At 45.7% G+C, this 24,463-nt stretch overlaps 1 protein-coding gene across 1 annotated transcript; it reads left to right on the forward strand.

Annotated features, from left to right (window-relative positions):
• Positions 1 to 20,234: 20,234 nt before the first annotated feature.
• Positions 20,235 to 22,817, forward strand: LOC124692063 (probable protein phosphatase 2C 12). Its single transcript, XM_047225357.1, has 3 exons — positions 20,235 to 20,662; positions 21,637 to 22,105; positions 22,197 to 22,817. The coding sequence occupies exons 1-3, from the start codon at positions 20,471 to 20,473 to the stop codon at positions 22,631 to 22,633; spliced, it is 1,098 nt and encodes a 365-aa protein (XP_047081313.1). The 5' UTR covers positions 20,235 to 20,470; the 3' UTR covers positions 22,634 to 22,817.
• Positions 22,818 to 24,463: the final 1,646 nt, after the last annotated feature.

Genomic DNA, 24,463 nt, shown 5'->3' on the forward strand with positions numbered 1-24,463 from the left:
ACGTATCGATAATTTCTTGTGTTCCATGCCACATTATTGATGTTATCTACATGTTTTATGCACACTTTATGTCATATTCGTGCATTTTCCGGAACTAACCTATTAACAAGATGCCGAAGTGCCGCTTGCTCGTTATCTCGCTGTTTTTGGTTTCAGAAATCCTAGTAAAGAAATATTCTCGGAATTGGACGAAATAAAAGCCCGGAGGCCTATTTTCTCACGAAGCTTCCGGAAGTCCGAAGGAGAGACGAAGAGGGGCCACGGGGTGGCCAAACCCTAGGGCGGCGCGGCCCCCCTGGCCGCGCCGGCCTGTGGTGTGGGCCCCCGTGCCGCCTCTTGACCTGCCCTTCCACCTACAAATAGCCTCCGTGACGAAACCCCCGACACGGAGAGCCACGATACGGAAAACATTACCGAGACGCCGTCGCCGCCGATCCCATCTCGGGGGATCCTCGGAGATCGCCTCCGGCACCCTGCCGGAGAGGGGAATCATCTCCCGGAGGACTCTACACCGCCATGGTCGCCTCCGGAGTGATGAGTGAGTAGTCTACCCCTGGACTATGGGTCCATAGCAGTAGCTAGATGGTTGTCTTCTCCCCATTGTGCTATCATTGTCGGATCTTGTGAGCTGCCTATCATGATCAAGATCATCTATATGTAATTCTATATGTTGCGTTTGTTGGGATCCGATGAATAGAGAATACTTGTTATGTTGATTATCAAAGTTATGCTTATGTGTTGTTTATGATCTTGCATGCTCTCCGTTATTAGTAGATGCTCTGGCCAAGTAGATGCTTTTAACTCCAAGAGGGAGTACTTATGCTCGATAGTGGGTTCATGCCTGCATTGACACCTGGGGGAGTGACAGAAACCCCTAAGGTTGTGTTGTGCTGTTGCCACTAGGGATAAAACATTGATGCTATGTCTAAGGATGTAGTTGTTGATTACATTACGCACCATACTTAATGCAATTGTCTGTTGTTTTGCAACTTAATACCGGAGGGGTTCGGATGATAACCCGAAGGTGGACTTTTTAGGCATAGATGCAGCTTGGATGGCGGTCTATGTACTTTGTCGTAATGCCCAATTAAATCTCACTATACTCATCATGATATGTATGTGCATGGTCATGCTCTCTTTATTTGTCAATTGCCCAACTGTAATTTGTTCACCCAACATGCTGTTCGTCTTATGGGAGAGACACCTCTAGTGAACCGTGGACCCCGGTCCAATTCTCTTTACTGAAATACAATCTACTGCAATACTTGTTCTACTGTTTTCTGCAAACAATCATCTTCCACACAATACGGTTAATCCTTTGTTACAGCAAGCCGGTGAGATTGACAACCTCACTGTTTCGTTGGGGCAAAGTAGCTTGGTTGTGTTGTGCAGGTTCCACGTTGGCGCCGGAATCTCCGGTGTTGCGCCGCACTACATCCCGCCGCCATCAACCTTCAACGTGCTTCTTGGCTCCTCCTGGTTCGATAAACCTTGGTTTCTTTCTGAGGGAAAACTTGCTGCTGTGCTCATCATACCTTCCTCTTGGGGTTGCCCAACGAACGTGTGAAATACACGCCATCAAGCGGCGAGGAGAAGATCTGGGAGTGGCGAGGACAAGATTTGGGAGTGGCAAGAGATTGGGATAAACCGCAGCCTCTTAATGTACAGCGGCGGCAGGCGAACCGGCAGCGGGTCGTTGGACGCAATAACGCTGGCGCGAACGGCCACGCGCCTATGCACGATGAGACTAGGGATGGCAATGGGTACCCATGACCCGCGTACCCACCGGGTAAAAACCCAATAAGAGTACGGGTATGGGATAAAATATTACCCATGGGTTTGTAAATGGGAAAAATATCGTACCCATCGGATAGAGCGGGTACGGGTATGTGATGGTAGAACCCATACCCACATACCCATTTACCCATCTAAATTTAAATAGTGGGTCATTGTAATATTCTAAACCTACTTAATTCCCTCCTAATCACGCCTTCACGTTGCTAGGCTGAACCTCACGCTTTCCAGTCTCACAATCTTCGGTAGGTTAGTGAGATTTAGATCCATATTTAGGATCGGTTCACCTCATGTCATATTTTTTGATCAATTAGATGTGCTGTAAGAACGGGTATTTTTTACCCGCGGGTACCCATTTACCCTGTCGGGTGACGGATATGGGAAAAACTTGTACCCATTGACGGGTATGGGTACGGGTAACGGGTAAGATTTAAGGCGACGGGTACAGGTATGGGATGGCTCTACCCGTACCCATACCCTACGGGTGCCATCCCTAGATGAGACGCGTCCCTGCGTCGCCTGGGAAATTTGGGATGCCATTAACGTCGCTTGACCAAAGGTAGGCGACGGGGTTTTAGCTCCCGAGCCACTGACGCGTCGGTCCAGCCACGCCTCGCCTCGCTTTTCGTTATGTCCGGCGTGCCCTGAGCGTTCCCCGTGGCGCGGGAACAGGCTTGGGGCGCCAGACACCGTATCGGGCCGCTCGACAAAAAATAGGTTTAGGGGACGCGGCTGGAAACGTTTTTTTATCCAACGTGTTCCAAATATCCTTGGGGGACGGTTTAGGGACGCGACTGGAGATGCTCTTACACTTTTCTTTTTTGGAAAAAGAATTGAGAACTCCATTGTATCTATCAACTACCGCGAATGCTATGGATAGAGGAGAAGCCACCGTTCAACATTTCTTTTCCATATTATTTTTCACACCAGAGATTGGACATTTCAAGAAAAATATGATATTTCGTGTAAAAATTCAGAAAAAGCCCAGATTTTAAAGTCATGCGTTTAAATTTCCCGAACCCTCGCTCCCGTCGCCCCCCCCCCCCCCCTTCCAGCCCCGCCCCCTCCATCCCATCTCCCTCGTCGCCACCGCCAACGCGAGCCGCCAGATAAGGCCCGCGCGGTGCCGGTGGTGGCGGTTGTTCTCCTTCACGTGCGGATCCCGGGCCGACGGGGCGATCCCCTTCCTTGCGGTGGAGAGGCTCGGTGGCGCTGCCTCCGGCCCTGGCCGGTGCTATCTCAACCTTGACGGTCGGCTGCGTGGGCGCGTGCGGCGGTGGCGCCTCATGGCGCGCTGGCCGCCGGTGCCTACCGGCGTGGGCATGGTGACGGCCGGATCTGAGCTTGTGGGCCCAGATCTGGGCCTGGCAGGCCCGACAAAGATCTAGTGGATCTGCGGGAGGTTTTGGGCGTGCTACTTGCTGCATCTCCTCCGTCGTCATGCCTTCCTTTGTCGCCTACATCCAAGTTTGATCTGGACCAGTGGGGCTCGGATCTGTCCGTGGTCATCGGTGTCCTGCCTCTCTGGGGTCTCTGGCAGTTTGTCGTCGTTGTAGGCGATGATATTGCGTTGTTGTGGGCGATGTCCTTGCTGGCCCGTTGGGAGTTGGTCCCGGGGCTGACGCGTGCTTGCCGGGGTAGGCAGCATGTTCCTTGCTGCAGCTGCTCTCGCAGTTGTGGTTTTCCCCTCCTACTAGGTCGCGCTCGTGTAGGTGTTGACGCGCTGCTGGTGGTGGTGCCGCCGCTGTGGTGCCTTCGATCTAGCGTTGTAGGTGGTGTTTGGATTTGGGTCTAGTCGGGTCTGGCCAACCAGCTCTTGGCTCAGCCTGCAGTGAATCTAGTTGGGGCTAGATCATAATGTGTCTTCGGTTGGCGTGCAGTAGTGATTTCTACGTTGTTCGCTCTGCGTTCTCGTGACGGCGACCGGATTTTTGGTCAGGTTTGGACCTCGGCGAAAGTCGTGCACGGCATGGTCTGTGTCGGTAACGGCGTCACCTCGGGTGTCGTTCCTTGTTGAAAGCGTCCCGATAAGGGCCCTACTATTCGAGATGATGGACTCCGTCCCTCCGCATCAGTCTATCCCCCTAGGGGCCTCGCTTCGTGCTAGCCTCTCTGCTAGTTTCTTGTGGATCACCCTATGACCTCTTGTTGGTATCGCAGCCCTCTCGCAACATCGGGTGGGTACTTTTACACGGTTCTGCTGCGATAGCTGATGTCCTCGCTAGCGCCTTGGGGGGCTCTGCTAGGTCGACGTCAGGTCACAACTATTGCCGGTGTGCCTACCCCAATGCTAGGGGAAGATGTTGTGTTCTGGTCTGGAGTTAGCCTGAGCTCCAGGGGTGGTTGTTTCAGGTCTGGATGAAAACTTTGCAGGACCTTGTTCTTAGCCGATGATGATAACATGTTCTTGTGCCATTCACCTTCTTGGTGGCGTCGCCGCAAGACCCCACCCCCTCCTTTGGTTCCTCCAGCTCTGCTAGGTGGCCGGGTCGTCGTTGAGTTTCCCCTTGGGTTACAGCCTTGGTGTGGTGAAGGTTTGTTGGTGTGGACACGGCCGTGATGGCTCTAGTGCAACAGAAGACAAGGCTCCCTCTTCATGGATCAAGCTAGCGCTTCGGCTTGACATTTTCTGCGTTGTCCTCTGTTGTGGGTTTTGGTGTGCGTTTGGCGCTTGTGTGTTTTATATCTCATGGTGTAACTCCTAGCTGGTTGATGGCTTTGTTAATTCAAAGCCGGACTTATTTCCATCCTTCTGTCTAAAAATTTAATTTAAAATAAGACGATGAGGATTCAAGCTCCCAACATAACAACATTTTTTTTTCCTGGGAGAAGCTGGCATGTAAAGTGTAGCAATCCGAGCAAGCTGGTACCAGGCAAGGAACACTGATAAATCAGATCTACATATCATTGCTGACAAATCACCTTTGAAGCCAGAACACTTGGTGCCTGCTTGCTAGCTCGCCAGCTTACCCATCTTCATGGATAAGACTCTTTCATGTCCCTATAAAGCTGTACATCGGAACAATAGATGGGGTTTGTGCTCGCTGTCGCCTGTTCGCACAATTCTGAAGAAGAAAAAACGAGGTACAGTTCACTAATCGATCGATTGCTGCCCGGTGACAGCGATCCTGGTTAAAACGACGCCTAGCAACATGTGTATCACCATCGGTTTCACTACAGAGAAAAACGGAACTGGAAGAACTACTTGCCCCGGCCTATCGGGAAGATTGCCATGCCAGAGTGTTTGCATATACTGATGTTTCGTGTGTACAGACGGGAGACGGCTCTTGGGAGGAATTTTCATGTGTGGCAGTAATCGAAACATAAATTAAATTTACCTCCTTGCAGAAGAAAATAGATCTGGCCTTGAAATGGCATCGGCGAGATCTGAGCTTTTTTTCGACAAAAGCAAGATCTGAGCTTAGCTTCCAGAAAGTCAAGGGGACGGGAGTATAAATTTGCCTCATCTATGACATTGAATCTGACATGGCAGGCATCATGTTGACAATTCTATGAAGAAAAAAATATTCTATTGATGACCATATTGCATTTTTCTATCATTTGAATGTAGCTGCTGATATAATAATTGTAAAGTTCTATTGACTCTCAGTAGTCATTAGGTTAGTATTTAATTAAGAGTATAAAATGTTCTCCGTAAGATATCAACTACACCATTCATTCATAAATAGCGGTCTTAGATTTATCTAAGTTTAGATATATTTATACACTAAATACATCCATATGGCATGGTCATGGTTTGTTGCTGAGTCAAGTTGAGCAAGAAGACAACCAGAGTATCTCAAATTTGAAAGGCCAAATTAGGTTGAACCTTATGAAATGTCGAAAGGGTCATTTTGACGTAACCAGCCACAATTCTTTGGACCCAGATGCCAGATCTTGACTAGTGTAGGTGACCATAGATAACCAAGCGCGAATTACTTAATGGCTATTTTTTTCATCTTTCAATGTTTTACACCGTATTTTTTAAGGTAACTGATATTTTTTACTTTGGGATGCATATGCTTCCTTTATTTTAAAATAACTCATTGATACATTTTAAAATATTAAGAAACTTTAAACAAAAAAAATCACGTGTACATATTCACATGCTACGACTTATGAAGTCTTCATGAAAAATCGACTTGTCATTTGGGCTATGTAAAAATGATAAAAATATGGTTCTAAATAAGCTTTTTGTGAGACATGTTTTGTCTTTTCTACATCGACCATGAAAATTATCGATTTTCCGCAAAACTGTATGAGACCACATAGATTTTCTCCAAGTGTACATGCGAAAAAAAGCCTGCAATTTGTTGACAACTAAAAATATATTTTTTGGATGGAGGGAGCATATGCATCCCGAAGAAGAATTGAATTTCCATTTTTTAAGCCAGTATTGAACATATTGCGAGCTGTTTTTTTGCGGTTGTCGAAATAGGCTTTCATCCCGCTACATTAGTATATCAGGCGACTGATACAACACCGAGACCACTGCTAGGGATAACAACACATCACGCCCAATAGAAATAAAAAAAGAAGAGAAAACAAAGTCGAGATCAGTGGCTCGATGAAAACGAAGATGACGCAGAACCGATGCACCCTCCGAAGGATTTTCACCATGCTCCTAGCACTCCGAAGCGCCGGGTATCAAGCAGCACCTCCAAGAAGGCAATCGATGAAGACGACATTGTTGTTCGTATTGTTCCTAGGGTTTCCCCGACACCCTTCAGGAAAGACAGCGATGCCCACAGGCGCCACCGTGTTGGTGTTGAAACGACAGGGATTTCTCCCGACTCCCAAAAAACACAATCCCGGACGATCCATAGCACTCCATTAATCTTGCCACCCACAAGCACACTCCACGACGGTCTTGCAGTCACCACCTTCGTCTCACCATGACCCATGTTTCGAGGCCAGTAAGATCGAGAAGAAGGAACACCGGCTAGGGGCGACATCACAGTGGCACGTGGGAGGGAATGACCTCCACCACGGACGGTGGTCAACTATCTTATTTTTTATTTTTTGGCAGTCAACTGTAATTTAATTCGCTAAAGGGAAGTATTTTTTAAAAGGAATACGGTAGGGGAAGCCCCTACAGTGTTTTTTTAATAATAAGAAGCCTACATTCCTGGGAACTTGAACCTGGATAGCTAGGTTGTACATCCACTCCCCTAACCAAGTGATAAAGGGAAGTATTTTAGGTCACTATTTAAAGGCCTAGATTCATTTCTCCTCAACATAGATGCCCTTAGCTTGCAAAACTGGGATTTTAATTCAGGTGAGCACTTCTTATCGTATGCTGGAATCTGAACTAAAGCACGCTATGAAATTTAGTGTTAACCAACCATAACATGGCATAAAATATACTTATTGAATTTAACTCATCTCATGAGCATCATACTAATGCAATTGTCAACTTACAATTGAAGCGTGTAAGTGGGTTTAACCCCCAGTGTGACTCAAAATAATGGATAATCTCTCATTTTAAAATTATTGAGCATTTGATTAAAAAAATTCCTATTTTTAAACAAGGAAGAGTCTTGAATGACCCATAAAATACATTAATTAATATCAGTGGGCTTATAAGTTACAAAGAGGACCCCGGGGATAATCAAGAAAAACAACATGCTCCTCACTTTTTCTTACAAAAAGGACCATGCAAAAAAACAGGATTACAATCTTGTCCTTCTCCACCGAGCTTGCACTATGATCTCAATGCACGGCGACTCATCTCAACATCGGTGACTATGCCACTTGGGTCATGGCAGGCATAAGACGCATAAGGTAAATTCGCTATATATGCAACTAAGTGAATTTACTTAGATGATAAGATACACGACTAAGCAAGCTACCACTAAGCAAGATACAATAAGGCAATAAAGGATTGAGGTAACCGAGAGTGGAGCACACATAGACACGAGGGATGATTCACATAGTTCCTTCCTTTTGAGGGGAAGTCCATCTACGTTCGGTGTGTGGTGTGCTACCGCATCTTGGGGTGAGGATTTTGTGGCGTTTGTGTGCATCGTGAAACCACATCTCAAGGCGAGGCCTCCTGTGGCGTTCGGGGGCACTAAGCCACCGCATCTCTCCAAAGGAGATTAACACTCCCAAGAGTGTGAACTTCGAGATAAATCATTGTCTTTGTATGCCTCGGTTTTCTTTATACTTGAGCTATTTACTTCTGCACTTTACTTTGTGATAGCCTCCGTGCTTGAAGTTATATATATCTTGTTATCACATATTTTCTTGTCTTACTTAGCATAAGTTGTTGGTGCACATAGGTGAACCATTGTATATAGGTTTTGGGATTGATAAAGTAAACACTACTTTTATTTCGCATTTGTTAAGCCCATCTCATAGAATTTTTAAACCTCCCCCCTCCCCCCTAGGAGGAATTTGTGTCCTTTCAAAAGCTTAAAGGGGCCCATCCTTCAACTCCTGATCGACTTTGCCCTAGGGAGGTTTGATGTCTCGCACTATTAAACAGTTTAGGCCAATTGCTCTTATCAATGTTATTTTTAAATTTGTTGCTAAGACATATGCTATTCGGCTCGCACCTCTAGCCCATAGGAGACAAACCGTGTTTATTAAAGGTAGGTGCCTGCATGAAGGGGTGGTGGCCCTGCACGAGATTTCTCATGAACTAAGATCCAATAGGCTGTGGGGGATTTCTTGCGGAAAGGATGATCCGAAAACGCTCAGGTGGCCATACTCCTATCAGCATCAACGGTGAGATAAGTCCATATTTGCCGAATGCGCGAGGAGTGCGACAAGGGAACCCACTCTCTCCAATTCTATTTGACTTTATGGTCGACGGCCTGGCGGCGACGCTGTCTAAGGCAAATGATGCGGGACATATCCAAGGAGTTGTCCAACATCTCATTCCAGTGGGAGTGACACATCTGCAATATGCGGATGGCACTATGGTGCTCATCAACTGTCGGATGTGGGAATTGCTGATGCGTGTAGTTGACACGTCCGTTGGGAACCCCAAGAGGAAGGTGTGATGCGCACAGCGGCAAGTTTCCCTCAGTTAGAAACCAAGGTTTAATCGAACCAGTAGGAGTCAAGAAGCACGTTGAAGGTTGATGGCGGCGGGATGTAGTGCGGCGCAACACCGGAGATTCCGGCGCCAACATGGAACCCGCACAACACAACCAAAGTACTTTGCCCCAACGAAACAGGTGAGGTTGTCAATCTCACCGGCTTGCTCGTAACAAAGGATTAACCGTATTGTGTGGAAGATGATTGTTTGCGAGAGAAATTAGTAAAAACAAGTATTGCAGCAGATTTGTGTTTCGAGTATTAAAGAATGGACCGGGGTCCACAGTTCACTAGAGGTGTCTCTCCCATAAGATAAAAGCATGTTGGGTGAACAAATTACGGTCGGGCAATTGACAAATAGAGAGGGCATAACAATGCACATACATGACATGATAAGTATAGTGAGATTTAATTGGGCATTACGACAAAGTACATAGACCGCCATCCAACTGCATCTATGCCTAAAAAGTCCACCTTCAGGTTATCATCCGAACCCCTTCCGGTATTAAGTTGCAAAGCAACGAGACAATTGCATTAAGTATGGTGCGTAATGTAATCAACAACTACATCCTCGGACATAGCGCCAATGTTTTATCCCTAGTGGCAACAAGCACAACACAACCTTAGAACTTTCTCGTCACTCGTCCCGGTGTCAATGCGAGGCATGAACCCACTATCGAGCATAAATACTCCCTCTTGGAGTTAAAAGTAAAAACTTGGCCAGAGCCTCTACTAGAAACGGAGAGCATGCAAGATCATAAACAACACATATGTAATAACTTGATAATTAACATGACATGGTATTCTCTATCCATCGGATCCCGACAAACACAACATATAGTATTACGGATAGATGATCTTGATCATGTTAGGCAGCTCACAAGATCCAACAATGAAGCACAATGAGGAGAAGACAACCATCTAGCTACTGCTATGGACCCATAGTCCAGGGGTGAACTACTCACTCATCACTCCGGAGGCGACCATGGCGGTGTAGAGTCCTCCGGGAGATGAATCCCCTCTCCGGCAGGGTGCCGGAGGAGATCTCCAGAATCCCCCGAGATGGGATCGGCGGCGGCGGCGTCTCTATAAGGTTTTCCGTATCGTGGTTTTTTGCCTCGGGGGTTTCGCGACGGAGGCTTTAAGTAGGCGGAAGGGCGAGAATCGGGGGCCGGACGAGGGGGCCACACCATAGGGCGGCGCGGGCCCCCTTGGCCGCGCCGCCTTGTGGTGTCGCCACCTCGTGGCCCCACTTCGTATGTTCTTCGGTCTTCCGGAAGCTCCGTGGAAAAATAGGCCCCCGGGTCTTCGTTTCGTCCAATTCCGAGAATATTTCGATACTAGGATTTACTGAAACCAAAAACAGCAGAAAACAGGAACCGGCACTTCGGCATCTTGTTAATAGGTTAGTTCCGAGAAAATGCACGAATATGACATAAAGTGTGCATAAAACATGTAGGTATCATCAATAATATGGCATAGAACATAAAAAATTATCGATACGTCGGAGACGTATCAAGCATCCCCAAGCTTAGTTATGCTCGTCCCGAGCAGGTAAAACGATAACAAAGATAATTTCTGAAGTGATATGCCATCATAACCTTGATCATACTATTTGTAAACATATGTAGTGAATGCAGCGATCAAACCAATGGTAATGACATGAGTAAACAAGTGAATCATAAAGCAAAGACTTTTCATGAATAGTACTTCAAGACAAGTATTAATAAGTCTTGCCTAAGAGTTAACTCATAAAGCAATAAATCAAAGTAAAGGCATTGAAGCAACACAAAGGAAGATTAAGTTTCAGTGGTTGCTTTCAACTTGTAACATGTATATCTCATGGATAATTGTCAACATAGAGTAATATAACAAGTACAATATGCAAGTATGTAAGAATCAATGCACAGTTCACACAAGTGTTTGCTTCTTGAGGTGGAGAGAGATAGGTGAGCTCGACTCAACATAAAAGTAAAGAGAATGGTCCTTCAAAGAGGAAAGCATCGATTGCTATATTTGTGCTAGAGCTTTTATTTTGAAAACATGAAACAATTTTGTCAACGGTAGTAATAAAGCATATGAGTTATGTACATTATATCTTACAAGTTGCAAGCCTCATGCATAGTATACTAATAGTGCCCGCACCTTGTCCTAATTAACTTGGACTACCGGATCTTTACTATGCACATGTTTTGACCAAGTGTCACAATGGGGTACCTCCATGCCGCCTGTACAAAGGTCTAAGGAGAAAGCTCGCATTTTGGATTTCTCGCTTTTGATTATTCTCAACTTAGACATCCATACCGGGACAACATGGACAACGAGATAATGGACTCCTCTTTAATGCATAAGCATGTGGCAACAATTATTATTCTCATATGAGATTGAGGATATATGTCCAAACTGAAACTTCCACCATGAATCATGGCTTTAGTTAGCGGCCCAAAGTTCTTCTCTAACAATATGCATGCTCCAACCATGAAGGTGGTAGATCTCTCTTACTTCGGACAAGACGGACATGCATAGCAACTCACATGATATCCAACAAAGATTAGTTGATGGCGTCCCAGAAGCATGGTTATCGCACAACAAGCAACTTAATAAGAGATAAAGTGCATAAGTACATATTCAATACCACAATAGTTTTTAAGCTATTTGTCCCATGAGCTATATATTGCAAAGGTGAATGATGGAATTTTAAATGTAGCACTCAAGCAATTTACTTTGGAATGGCGGATAAATACCATGTAGTAGGTAGGTATGGTGGACACGAATGGCATAGTGGTTGGCTCAAGTATTTTGGATGCATGAGAAGTATTCCCTCTCGATACAAGGTTTAGGCTAGCAAGGTTATTTGAAACAAACACAAGGATGAACGGTACAGCAAAACTCACATAAAAGACATATGGTAAACATTATAAGACTCCATACCGTCTTCCTTGTTGTTCAAAACTCAATACTAGATGTTATCTAGACTCTAGAGAAACCAAATATGCAAACCAAATTAGCAAGCTCTAAGTATTTCTTCATTAATGGGTGCAAAGTATATGATGCAAGAGCTTAAGCATGAGCACAACAATTGCCAAGTATCAAATTGTCCAAGACATTTTAGAGTTACTACATGTAGCATTTTCCAATTCCAACCATATAACAATTTAACGAAGAAGAAACTTCGCCTTGAATACTATGAGTAGAGCCTAAGGACATATTTGTCCATATGCTACAGCGGAGCGTGTCTCTCTCCCATAAAGTGAATGCTAGGATCCATTTTATTCAAACAAAACAAAAAACAAAAACAAACCGACGCTCCAAGCAAAGTGCATAAGATGTGACGGAATAAAAATATAGTTTCGGGGGAGGAACCTGATAATGTTGTCGATGAAGAAGGGGATGCCTTGGGCATCCCCAAGCTTAGACGCTTGAGTCTTCTTATAATATGCAGGGGTGAACCACCGGGGCATCCCCAAGCTTAGAGCTTTCACTCTCCTTGATCATATTGCATCATACTCCTCTCTTGATCCTTGAAAACTTCCTCCACACCAAACTCGAAACAACTCATTAGAGGGTTAGTGCATAATAAAAATTCACATGTTCAGAGGTGACACAATCATTCTTAACACTTCTGGACATTGCATAAAGCTACTGGACATTAGTGGATCAAAGAAATTCATCCAACATAGCAAAAGAGGCAATGCGAAATAAAAGACAGAATCTGTCAAAACAGAACGATCCGTAATAATGGATTTTATTAGGCCACCAGACTTGCTCAAACGAAAATGCTCAAATTGAATGAAAGTTGCGTACATATCTGAGGATCATGCTCGTAAATTGGCTTAATTTTCTGAGCTACCTACGGGGAGATAGACCCAGATTCGTGACAGACAAAGAAATGCTGGAACTCGCGCAGTAATCCAAATCTAGTACTTACTTTTCTATCAAAGACTTTACTTGGCACAACAAAACATAAAACTAAGATAAAGAGAGGTTGCTACAGTAGTAAACAACTTCCAAGACACAAATATAAAACTAAAATACTGTAGTAAAAATATGGGTTGTCTCCCATAAGCGCTTTTCTTTAACGCCTTTCAGCTAGGCGCAGAAAGTGTATCTCAAGTAACATCGAGAGATGAAGCATCAACATCATAATTTGTTCTAATGATAGAATCATAAGGTAACTTCATTCTCTTTCTAGGGAAGTGTTCCATACCTTTCTTGAGAGGAAATTGATATTTAATATTACCTTCCTTCATATCAATAGTAGCACCAACGGTTCGAAGAAAAGGTCTTCCCAATATAATGGGGCAAGATGCATTGCATTCAATATCCAAGACAACAAAATCAACGGGGACAAGGTTATTGTTAACCATAATATGAACATTATCAACTTTCCCCAAAGGTTTCTTTTGAGCATTATCAGCGAGATTAACATCCAAATAACAGTTTTTCAATGGTGGCAAGTCAAGCATATCATAGACTTTTTTAGGCATAACTGAAATACTTGCACCAAGATCACATAAAGCATTACAATCAAAATCTTTGACCCTCATTTTAATGATGGGCTCCCAACCATCCTCTAGCTTTCTAGGAATAGAAGTTTCAAGTTTTAGTTTCTCTTCTCTAGCTTTTATGAGAGCATTTGTAATATGTTTTGTGAAAGCCAAATTTATAGCACTAGCATTGGGACTCTTAGCAAGTTTTTGCAAGAACTTTATAACTTCAGAGATGTGGCAATCATCAAAATCTAAATCATTACAATCTAAAGCAATGGGATTATCATCCCCAAGGTTGAAAAAAATTTCAGCGAGTTTTATCACAAGCGAGTTTCAGCAGTTTTAGCGGTTTCGAGGTAATTTCGCGCGCTTTGCACTAGGAGTAGAAGCATTGCTAACACCAATTATTTTACCATTGATAGTAGGAGGTGCAGCAACATATGAATCATTAGCATTGCTAGTGGTGGTAATAGTCCAAACTTTAGCTACATTTTCCTTTTTAGCTAGTTTTTCATTTTCTTCTCTATCCCACCTAGCACGCAGTTCAGCCATTAATCTTATATTCTCATTAATTCTAACTTGGATGGCATTTGCTGTAGTAACAATTTTATTTTCAATATCCCTATTAGGCATAACTTTCGATTTCAAAAGATCAACATCGGAGGCAAGACTATCAACTCTAGAAACAAGAATATCAATTTTATTGAGCTTTTCCTCAACAGATTTGTTAAAGGCAGTTTGTGTACTAATAAATTCTTTAAGCATGGTCTCAAGTCCAGGGGGTGTATTCCTATTATTGTTGTAAGAATTCCCATAAGAATTAGCATAACCGTTACCATTAGTATAAGGGTATGGCCTATAGTTATTACTAGAATTGTTCCGATAAGCATTGTTGTTGAAATTATTATTTTTAATGAAGTTTACATCAACATGTTATTCTTGGGCAACCAATGAAGCTAATGGAACATTATTAGGATCAACATTAGTCCTATCATTCGCAAGCATGGACATAATAGCATCAACCTTATCATTCAAGGAAGAGGTTTCTTCAACAGAATTTACCTTCTTACCTTGTGGAGCTCTTTCCGTGTGCCATTCAGAGTAATTAACCATCATATTATCAAGGAGCTTTGTTGCTTCACCAAGAGTGATGGACATAAAGGTACCTCCAGAAGCTGAATCCAATAAATTCCGCGAAGAAAAATTTAGTCCTGCATAGAAGGTTTGGATGATCATCCAAGTAGTCAGTCCATGGGTTGGGCAATTTTTAACCGAGAGATTTCATTCTTTCCCAAGCTTGAGCAACATGTTCATTATCTAATTGTTTAAAATTCATTATGCTACTCCTCAAAGATATAATTTTAGCAGGGGGATAATATCTACCAATAAAAGCATCCTTGCATTTAGTCCATGAATCAATACTATTCTTAGGCAGAGATAGCAACCAATCTTTAGCTCTTCCTCTTAATGAGAAAGGAAACAATTTTAATTTTATAATGTCACCATCTACATCTTTATATTTTTGCATTTCACATAGTTCAACAAAATTATTGAGATGGGCAGCAGCATCATCGAACTAATACTGGAAAATTGCTCTCGCATAACAAGATTAAGTAAAGCAGGTTTAATTTCAAAGAATTCTGTCTGTAGTAGCGAGTGGAGCAATAGGTGTGCATAAGAAATCATTGTTATTTGTGCTAGTGAAGTCACACAACTTAGTATTTTCAGGGTTGGCCATTTTAACAGTAGTAAATAAAGCAAACTAGATAAAGTAAATGCAAGTAAACTAATTTTTTTTTGTGTTTTTATATAGCAAACAAGACAGTAAATAAAGTAAAGCTAGCAACTAATTTTTTTGTGTTTTGATATAATGCAGCAAACAAAGTAGTAAATAAAATAAAGCAAGACAAAAACAAAGTAAAGAGATTGAGAAGTGGAGACTCCCCTTGCAGCGTGTCTTGATCTCCCCGGCAACGGCGCCGTGAAATTTGCTTGATGCGTGTAGTTGACACGTCCGTTGGGAACCCCAAGAGGAAGGTGTGATGCGCATAGCGGAAAGTTTCCCTCAGTTAGAAACCAAGGTTTAATCGAACCAGTAGGAGTCAAGAAGCACGTTGAAGGTTGATGGCGGCGGGATGTAGTGCGGCGCAACACAAGAGATTCTGGCGCCAACGTGGAACCTGCACAACACAACCAAAGTACTTTGCCCCAACGAAACAGTGAGGTTGTCAATCTCACCGGCTTGCTGTAACAAAGGATTAACCGTATTGTGTGGAAGATGATTGTTTGCGAGAGAAATTAGTAAAAACAAGTATTGCAACAGATTTGTGTTTCGAGTATTAAAGAATGGACCGGGGTCCACGAGTTCACTAGAGGTGTCTCTCCCATAAGATAAAAGCATGTTGGGTGAACAAATTACAGTCGGGCAATTGACAAATAGAGAGGGCATAACAATGCACATACATGACATGATAAGTATAGTGAGATTTAATTGGGCATTACGACAAAGTACATAGACCGCCATCCAACCGCATCTATGCCTAAAAAGTCCACCTTCGAGGTTATCATCCGAACCCCTTCCGGTATTAAGTTGCAAAGCAACGAGACAATTGCATTAAGTATGGTGCGTAATGTAATCAACAACTACATCCTCGGACATAGCGCCAATGTTTTATCCCTAGTGGCAACAGCACAACACAACCTTAGAACTTTCATCACATCGTCCCGGTGTCAATGCAGGCATGAACCCACTATCGAGCATAAATACTCCCTCTTGGAGTTAAAAGTAAAAACTTGGCCGAGCCTCTACTAGAAACGGAGAGCATGCAAGATCATAAACAACACATATGTAATAACTTGATAATTAACATGACATGGTATTCTCTATCCATCGGATCCCGACAAACACAACATATAGTATTACGGATAGATGATCTTGATCATGTTAGGCAGCTCACAAGATCCAACAATGAAGCACAATGAGGAGAAGACAACCATCTAGCTACTGCTATGGACCCATAGTCCAGGGGTGAACTACTCACTCATCACTCCGGAGGCGACCATGGCGGTGTAGAGTCCTCCGGGAGATGAATCCCCTCTCCGGCAGGGTGCCGGAGGAGATCTCCGAATCCCCCGAGATGGGATCGGCGGCGGCGGCGTCTCAGTAAGGTTTTCCGTATCGTGGTTTTTCGCCTCAGGGGTTTCGCGACGGAGGCTTTAAGTAGGCGGAAGGGCAGAGTCGGGGGGCTGACGAGGGGCCACACCATAGGGCGGCGCGGGCCCCCCTCTGGCCGCGCCGCCTTGTGGTCTGGCCACCTCGTGGCCCCACTTCGTATGTTCTTCGGTCTTCGGAAGCTCCGTGGAAAAATAGGCCCACGGGTCTTCGTTTCGTCCAATTCCGAGAATATTTCGTTACTAGGATTTCTGAAACCAAAAACAGCGAGAAAACAGAACCGGCACTTCGGCATCTTGTTAATAGGTTAGTTCAAGAAAATGCACGAATATGACATAAAGTGTGCATAAAACATGTAGGTATCATCAATAATATGGCATAGAACATAAGAAATTATCGATACGTCGGAGACGTATCAATTGCCAACCTCAAGTTCATCCTCTTGTGTTTTGAAGACAAGTTTGGTCTCAAGATCATTTTGATAAAAGCGAAATGCTTGTGATGGGGGTCATGCCAGCTGACCCACATAGGGTGGCTAACATACTTAACTGCAAACTTAGCAAGTTCTCATTAAGTACTTAGGGCATCCGGTCAGCGCTCGCAGTCTTAGGGTGGTGGACTGGTACTGTTTCCATATAAAGTGGGTCATAGGGTTGACCCATGGTAGGATTTATTCCTCTCATCTCATGGTCGACTTGACTTGATCAACTCTTGCTTTTCGAGCATCCTGCTTTTTGCTATGGGCATTGATGACGCGTAAAGCACACGCCCGTTGGGAACCCCAAGTGGAAGGTGTGATGCGTACAGCAGCAAGTTTCCCTCAGTAAGAAACCAAGGTTTATCGAACCAGTAGGAGTCAAGAAGCACGTGGAAGGTTGATGGCAGCGGGATGTAGTGCGGCGCAACACCAGGGATTCCGGCGCCAACGTGGAACCTGCACAACACAACCAAAGTACTTTTCCCCAACGAAACAGTGAGGTTGTCAATCTCACCGGCTTGATGTAACAAAGGATTAGATGTATAGTGTGGATGATGATTGTTTGCAGAAAACAGTAGAACAAGTATTGCAATAGATTGTATTCAATGTAAAAGAATGGACCGGGGTCCACAGTTCACTAGAGGTGTCTCTCCCATAAGATAAATAGCATGTTGGGTGAACAAATTACAGTCGGGCAATTGACAAATAGAGAGGGCATGACAATGCACATACATGATATGATAAGTATAGTGAGATTTAATTGGGCATTACGAAAAAGTACATAGACCGCTATCCAGCATGCATCTATGCCTAAAAAGTCCACCTTCAGGTTATCATCCGAACCCCTTCCAGTATTAAGTTGTAAACAACCGACAATTGCATTAAGTATGGTGCGTAATGTAATCAATAACTACATCCTTGGACATAGCATCAATGTTTTATCCCTAGTGGCAACAAGCACATCCACAACCTTAGAACTTTCCGTCATCGTCCCGGATTTAATGGAGGCATGAACCCACTATCGAGCATAAATACTCCCTCTTGGAGTTAAGAGTAAAAACTTGGCCGAGCCTCTACTAATAACGGAGAGCATGCAAGATCATAAACAACACATAGATAATAGATTGATAATCAACATAACATAGTATTCTCTATCCATCGGATCCTGACAAACACAACATATAGCATTACAGATAGATGATCTTGATCATGTTAGGCAACTCACAAGATCCGACAATGAAGCACATAAGGAGAAGACGATCATCTAGCTACTGCTATGGACCCATAGTCCAGGGGTGAACTACTCACTCATCACTCCGGAGGCGACCATGGCGGTGAAGAGTCCTCCCGGGAGATGATTCCCCTCTCCGGCAGGGTGCCGGAGGCGATCTCCGTAATCCCCCGAGATGGGATTGGCGGCGGCGGCGTCTCAGTAAGGTTTTCCGTATCGTGGCTCTCGGTACTGGGGGTTTCGCGACGGAGGCTTTAAGTAGGCGGAAGGGCAAGTCAAGAGGCGCCACGGGGGCCCCACACAACAGGGCCGCGCGGGCCCCTTGCTGGCCGCGCCGCCCTGTTGTGGCGGCGCCTCGTGGCCCCACTTCGTTTCCCTTTCGGTCTTCTGGAAGCTTCGTGGCAAAATAGGACCCTGGACGTTGATTTCGTCAAATTCCGAGAATATTTCCTTACTAGGATTTCTGAAACCAAAAACAGCAGAAAACAACAACTGGCTCTTCGGCATCTCGTTAATAGGTTAGTGCCGGAAAATGCATAAATACGACATAAAGTATGTATAAAACATGTAGATATCATCAATAATGTGGCATGGAACATAAGAAATTATCGATACGTCGGAGACGTATCGGGCATCTATATTTTCCATGACACTACTCATGCTAAGATGGATTCTCCGTGCTCCCGCTTCTTTTGGGAAGGAGTGGGACATAAGAGGAAGTATCACATGGTAAATTAGCCCACGGTGTGTAAACCTTGGGAGTTTTGGGGCATGGGGTCCTTAATACCGAGTTCATGAACATAGCCCTGATGCTAAAATGGACTTGGAAGCTTTACTATAATGGAGGGTCTATGGGATGACCACGTATGGGTGAAATACGTATGAGATAGGGATCTCTTCTCGAGCTATGTCTCGTCTTGGGGCTCCTAGTTTTGGAACTCCATACAAAGAATCAAACGGTATTTCAAATTGGGATCCAAGCACAAGGTTCATAATGGGTGGCGAAACTTCTTCTGGTTGGACTTGTGCACTGGGGCTGCACCTCTCCGGGACCGTTTCCCGCTCATGTTCAGCTATTGCGCGAACCCTTCTACACCCGGGAGCAGGGCGCACTTGGCTGCAGGCTGGCGTTTGAGGTTCCGATGCCAGTTGGGTCTTGCCGATAAGGTGGAGTGGGATAACTTGTGCTGGGAATTTTCATATGGATCCCTCATCCTCCTCTTCTGAGGACAAGGTATCTTTGGGAACTTGAGGCCTCCATGGCATTCATGCCAAGACCAGGGCTATTTATCATGTATGAGGCTGGTTGCTTTGGCTCACCCGTTTGTGGGTTGTTTTCTCTTATGCATGTACCTATGATACCTATGTTGATGCCTGGTTTGGATGTGTGTGTGTTTGTGATCATTTGGATCGAAACTCGTTATATTATTGAACATGTTGATGCTGTGTAGGGTTTTATACACAAAGTCGGGCTTAAGCCTTATGTTAAAAAAAAAGTCAGCCAAACATTCTAGACGTGTGCCAGGGCCGTTAGGTTAAGCTACCAATTCCATTCCCCTCCGGCCAAAAGGAAGGAACACTTCCATTCTCCTAGCTCCACATGTCAGCGGGAGTAGGCGCAGGTACTACTTCCAACACCTTCTTCCACACAGCCACGCGCTCCGCACGGTGCTAATGCTATACGTATCAAACGTGACGGCTTCAAAATGGAAAAAAGAAACCACAAAAACCCAGAGAAGGAACACGAAAACATGATTCCCAGCGCCGGCCGTCCAATCCAAGCCACCGAGTATTTCTTATTGACGCTCAAACGAAACGCCTTTTTGTTAGCGACGCCAATGAAATTGCTGAGTAAAAAAAGACATCGTCAACAAACAACCAAATGGAAATACTCCACCTCCGGTCCGGACCATGGGACGGGGTTCACTGGACCGGCGAAAACGCGGCAAAGCCTCGCGCGCGAAAGACAATCATCTCCATGACCCATATACGCCCACCACTTGCCTACTCATCCCGATCCCAATCCTAATCCCTCCACCCGCTTTAAATCGCCCGCAGCTTCTTCAACCTGTGTGTTCGGCTTCCTCCCGACCCCACCTCTCCCTCTCCCGCTGCCCCGGTCCTTCCCTGCGAATCTACACGCAGCCTTCTTAAATAGCTGGAGCTTTGTCTGAGCTCAGAAGCACACCACACCACACCAGAGCTTGCTCCTCCTCCTCCTCCTGCTCCCTCCCAGCAGAATCTTTGAAAGGGTCTACATGGGGATCTGCGCGTCTACGGAGCACCTGGAGCAGGGGCAGGAGACGGACGAGAACATCGTGTACGTGATGGACGAGCAAGGCGTGGCGGCGGCGGCAGCGGGGGACGCCGCGTCGGCGAGGAAGGTCGCCTCCCTCTTCTCCCAGAAGGGCAAGAAAGGGCCCAACCAGGACTCCGTCATCCTCTGCCAGGTAGTAGCTCTTTCTTTCTACAGCTTCATCTTCCTTCTTTCATCTTGTCGGGTTGGATTGGATTGCTCCGTTTCGTGTTCGAACTTCTGCTGTTCTTAGCTCTGGCTGGGTGTTCTTGACACCGGCTGCGAGCTTCCATGATTACCAGCTGATCATGAGACCTGCTAGCCCGTTCTGCAGCTATCTGGGGATTAATTTTCTTCTTTCCCTGTGCGATTATTTCGTATATATGCTGGAATTTGTGCCTTTATTGGTTAGGTTCTATACTGGAATTTGTGCCTTTATTGGTTCACTGTAGTTGCGAACAGGAACAGTTCATTTTGCTTGAAGTTTCTGGTAGCTCTACACAGTACAGATATTTTCATGTAGAAGAGCTCGACTAATCTCTTCTGGTACCGGGTCAACTTGTTCCATTTAATTTTCTTCTATCACCTGTCTAGTCATCAATGTTATGGCTACCGCTTCAAGGAAGATGACTTGCGGGTGGTCTAGGCTAAAAAGACAAATCTCCTCTTCAAAATGTTGTATAGTTTTTATTATCAACAAAAAAAAACAGTTGACAAATTGACAAACTGTTCCATCTGTAATTCTTGTCAGAGAGAAGGCGAAGGAAATTCTATTAGGGTGAAGGGTGCTAACTAAACTTGGGATGAGTAATGAGTAGCACTACTATCTTTGTCGTGCAAATCATTGTTTCTTTACACCAAAAGGTGTGATCATTCAGATTTTGCAGCTAATTTGTCTGCAACTATTGCACCTGATGCTGCCTAATCCTTTAGACACACCATGTGATCCTCTAAAGGTTCCAATATCTGCTCCCAAAGCAACCATGTGTTTTTCCTGAGATTCCAAATCTTACCCAAAGATTGCTTTACCGGATACCACTAACCTCACCTACCAACTGAATTCATAATGCAATAACATGGTCTGTATCTGGTCAGTTTGACTAATTTCATTTTGATTCTGTCCACCAGGGATTCGGCATGGAGGACGGCGTCTTCTGCGGCGTGTTCGACGGCCACGGCAGGAACGGCCACCTCATCAGCAAGCTGGTGAGGGACTACCTCCCCTTCATGGTGCTCAGCCACCGGAACGCGCTCTTCCTGGCAGACGCCGACCTCGACGACGCGGAACACTTCAGCGACGCCTCGCCCTCCTCCTCCACGGACAGCAGCGGCAACTCGTCCCCGCACCCGTCGCAGCTGCTGGAGGAGTGGAGGGAGGCCTGCACCAACGCGTTCAAGGCCATGGACAACGAGCTCAAGGCGCAGGCCAACATGGACTGCTCCTTCAGCGGCACCACGGCGGTGTGCGCCATCAAGCAGGGCAAGGACCTCATCATCGCCAACCTCGGCGATTCCAGGGCGGTTCTTGCGACCATGTCCAACTCCGGGTACCTGAAGGCCGTGCAGCTCACCACTGATCAGAAGCCCTGTCTGCCTGGTATGCAACCATCACACACTCCTGACTATCAAGAACCAGACTCCATTATTATCACTATGCAGCGATCTAATTAAGCTTTTGAATTTTGCAGAGGAGGCCGAGAGGATCAAGCGCTGCGACGGCCGCGTGTTCGCGCTCAAGGAGGAGCCGAGCGTCATGCGGGTGTGGCTGCCTGGCGAGAACTGCCCGGGCCTCGCCATGGCGCGCGCGCTCGGCGACTCCAGGCTCAAGCACCACGGCGTCATCTCCACGCCGCAGGTCACGGCCCACCGGATCACCGGCGCCGACCTCTTCATCATCCTCGCCAGCGACGGGGTGTGGGACGTGCTCAGCAACGAGGAGGTGGTGTCCATCGTCTGCGCCACGCCGCGCAAGCAGCACGCGTCCAAGGCCGTCGTGGAGGCGGCGGTGCAGAGGTGGAGGACCAAGTACCCGTCGTCGCGCGTCGACGACTGCACCGCCGTCTGCCTCTTCCTGCAGGACCAGCTCACCTGGAGCAGCGCCGCCGCGGCCAGCAGGAAGGTCTAGCAGCCGCGCGCGGCGCTCAGAAGAGATCAGGACTCCCGATGAGTCAAAGAAACTCTGACTCCGGCAAAGCCGGCTGTTTGCTCGATCTTGTATATGCCCTTTTTTGCCGGTTTTGTTGCAAATGTGCTGCAAATACTGTATTTTCTAGGTTTTGTAAGTCTGTAATATAGCATTTTTTTTTGCAGATGAAAATGCTTTCATTTGTGCTCATGGCATCTCCACAGAAGCACCCAAAAGACCTAAGGTCCCAAAATGGGTTCTCAATAGAGTCCTCGACAAGGATCCATAAGAACCGGTGTGGAAGTGTCGACACCCCGCCCCATGTCTGATCGGACAGATGGGCCACCCTTGGCAGCAACTTATAAGCGGCCCACCTTCCCCACGTACCGATGGTGTATCTCCACTCGCGGCGATCATGTGCCTCCCTGCCGGACTTAATGCACGCAACAGCGAGCCCATCCACTACTACTTTATAAGCACGGCACGGCGCACATCCTCTCCGTAAACACACACACGCTCTCTCTATCTCCTCTCCCCACACTAGAGTATGCCCAGAACAACGTTCTTGTGCCACCGGACACGCGCCTCCCGGTGGTTCGAAGATTAGCATTGGGGGCTACTTGTCCCGCCAATACTAGAGGGGGTTGCTCTGGACGCTTACATCCAAATCCGTCACTATGCCACCCAATGGGGAGGGTTGCTGCTCTTCCAGCATGAGCGTGAGGTGTAGCTCACGTTCCTCTATGCCCCCTACGGTGGCCCGTTCAACTGCCTAGGATGACACATATGGTAGGAAGGTTGCATGCTCTACGATGTCCTCGCCCACTACGGTTATGTTCCTCCACGCAACACCCAGCGTTAGGCAGCATCAGTCGTCTTCTTTGCGCCTTCGAGGTCCTTGTTGTCGCATACCTTTTTGCACACAGTAGCCCCAAGGATGGAGCTGACGCCTCCATGGTGCTCCACTTGTATCGTCTTCCCGACGCTCAAGATGGAGCTGACGTTGCTGCCAGGTCGCTCCACCCGAATCGCCTTCTAGACGTCGTCGCTTGTCCTGAATAAGGAGAAGGCAGTGCCTCTGCCGTCGTCGCTACGGTGCCTCCTTTTTCTCCATCGCTCCAAGGTGAAAGAAGACCATGCGACCTCCACCGAATAAGGTGAAGGAGGAGGAGGAGCCATTATAGATGAAGGACATGCGGATGCAGGCCCCTACGCGAATAGCTCACTTCGAGAGAGGGTAGACCTTCATTGGTTAGTGTGCACAAAAGGATGAGGTTTCTTTTCCGTCCTACAAATTGAAACCGTTCTAGCTTGATATTGCGATATCGTAAAATCATACGATTGAAGCATGGAAACCATTTCGATGGCGGTAATGACATCTAGTAGTTTCTATGGAACCATGCCACTATGGTCATCTATATGGCTAGACCGTGCCGCTTCACTAGACTTTTTTGAAGGAGAGTGGTGTTTTGGCATATGGGAGTATATGCTCCCTCTATTTTGAAATGCATGTTACATATATGAATTTTTCAAAAATATAAAATGAAAAAATCACACATACATACTCACGTGCTATGCACTCACAAAGTCGTTACATGTAAAATCGCGTTATCGTGTGGAGTGTGTAAAAAGATGGAATTCAATGCTAAAAATAAGGCTTTTCATAAGATAAATGTTCTCGGAAATTCAATTCGGCTCCTAGGTGCGTATGCACCCTCTACCAAAAAAATCATATTTCGAAATGTCGAAAAATTTTAACAAATTTTTTTACATGTACATCTTCATACTATATGTTTGTTCGTCAAGTTTCATGAAAAACCAATATTTTTG

The sequence above is a fragment of the Lolium rigidum genome, chromosome 2 (genome assembly GCF_022539505.1).
Source record: "Lolium rigidum isolate FL_2022 chromosome 2, APGP_CSIRO_Lrig_0.1, whole genome shotgun sequence".
NCBI lineage: Eukaryota > Viridiplantae > Streptophyta > Magnoliopsida > Poales > Poaceae > Lolium > Lolium rigidum.

Coding starts and splice junctions, on each gene's coding strand:
- LOC124692063 (XM_047225357.1), top strand. CDS start 20,471: ATGGGGATCTGCGCGTCTACGGAGCACCTGGAGCAGGGGCAGGAGACG. Junction 20,663..21,636: donor ACTCCGTCATCCTCTGCCAG/GTAGTAGCTCTT, acceptor TCTGTCCACCAG/GGATTCGGCATGGAGGACGG. Junction 22,106..22,196: donor TCAGAAGCCCTGTCTGCCTG/GTATGCAACCAT, acceptor TGAATTTTGCAG/AGGAGGCCGAGAGGATCAAG.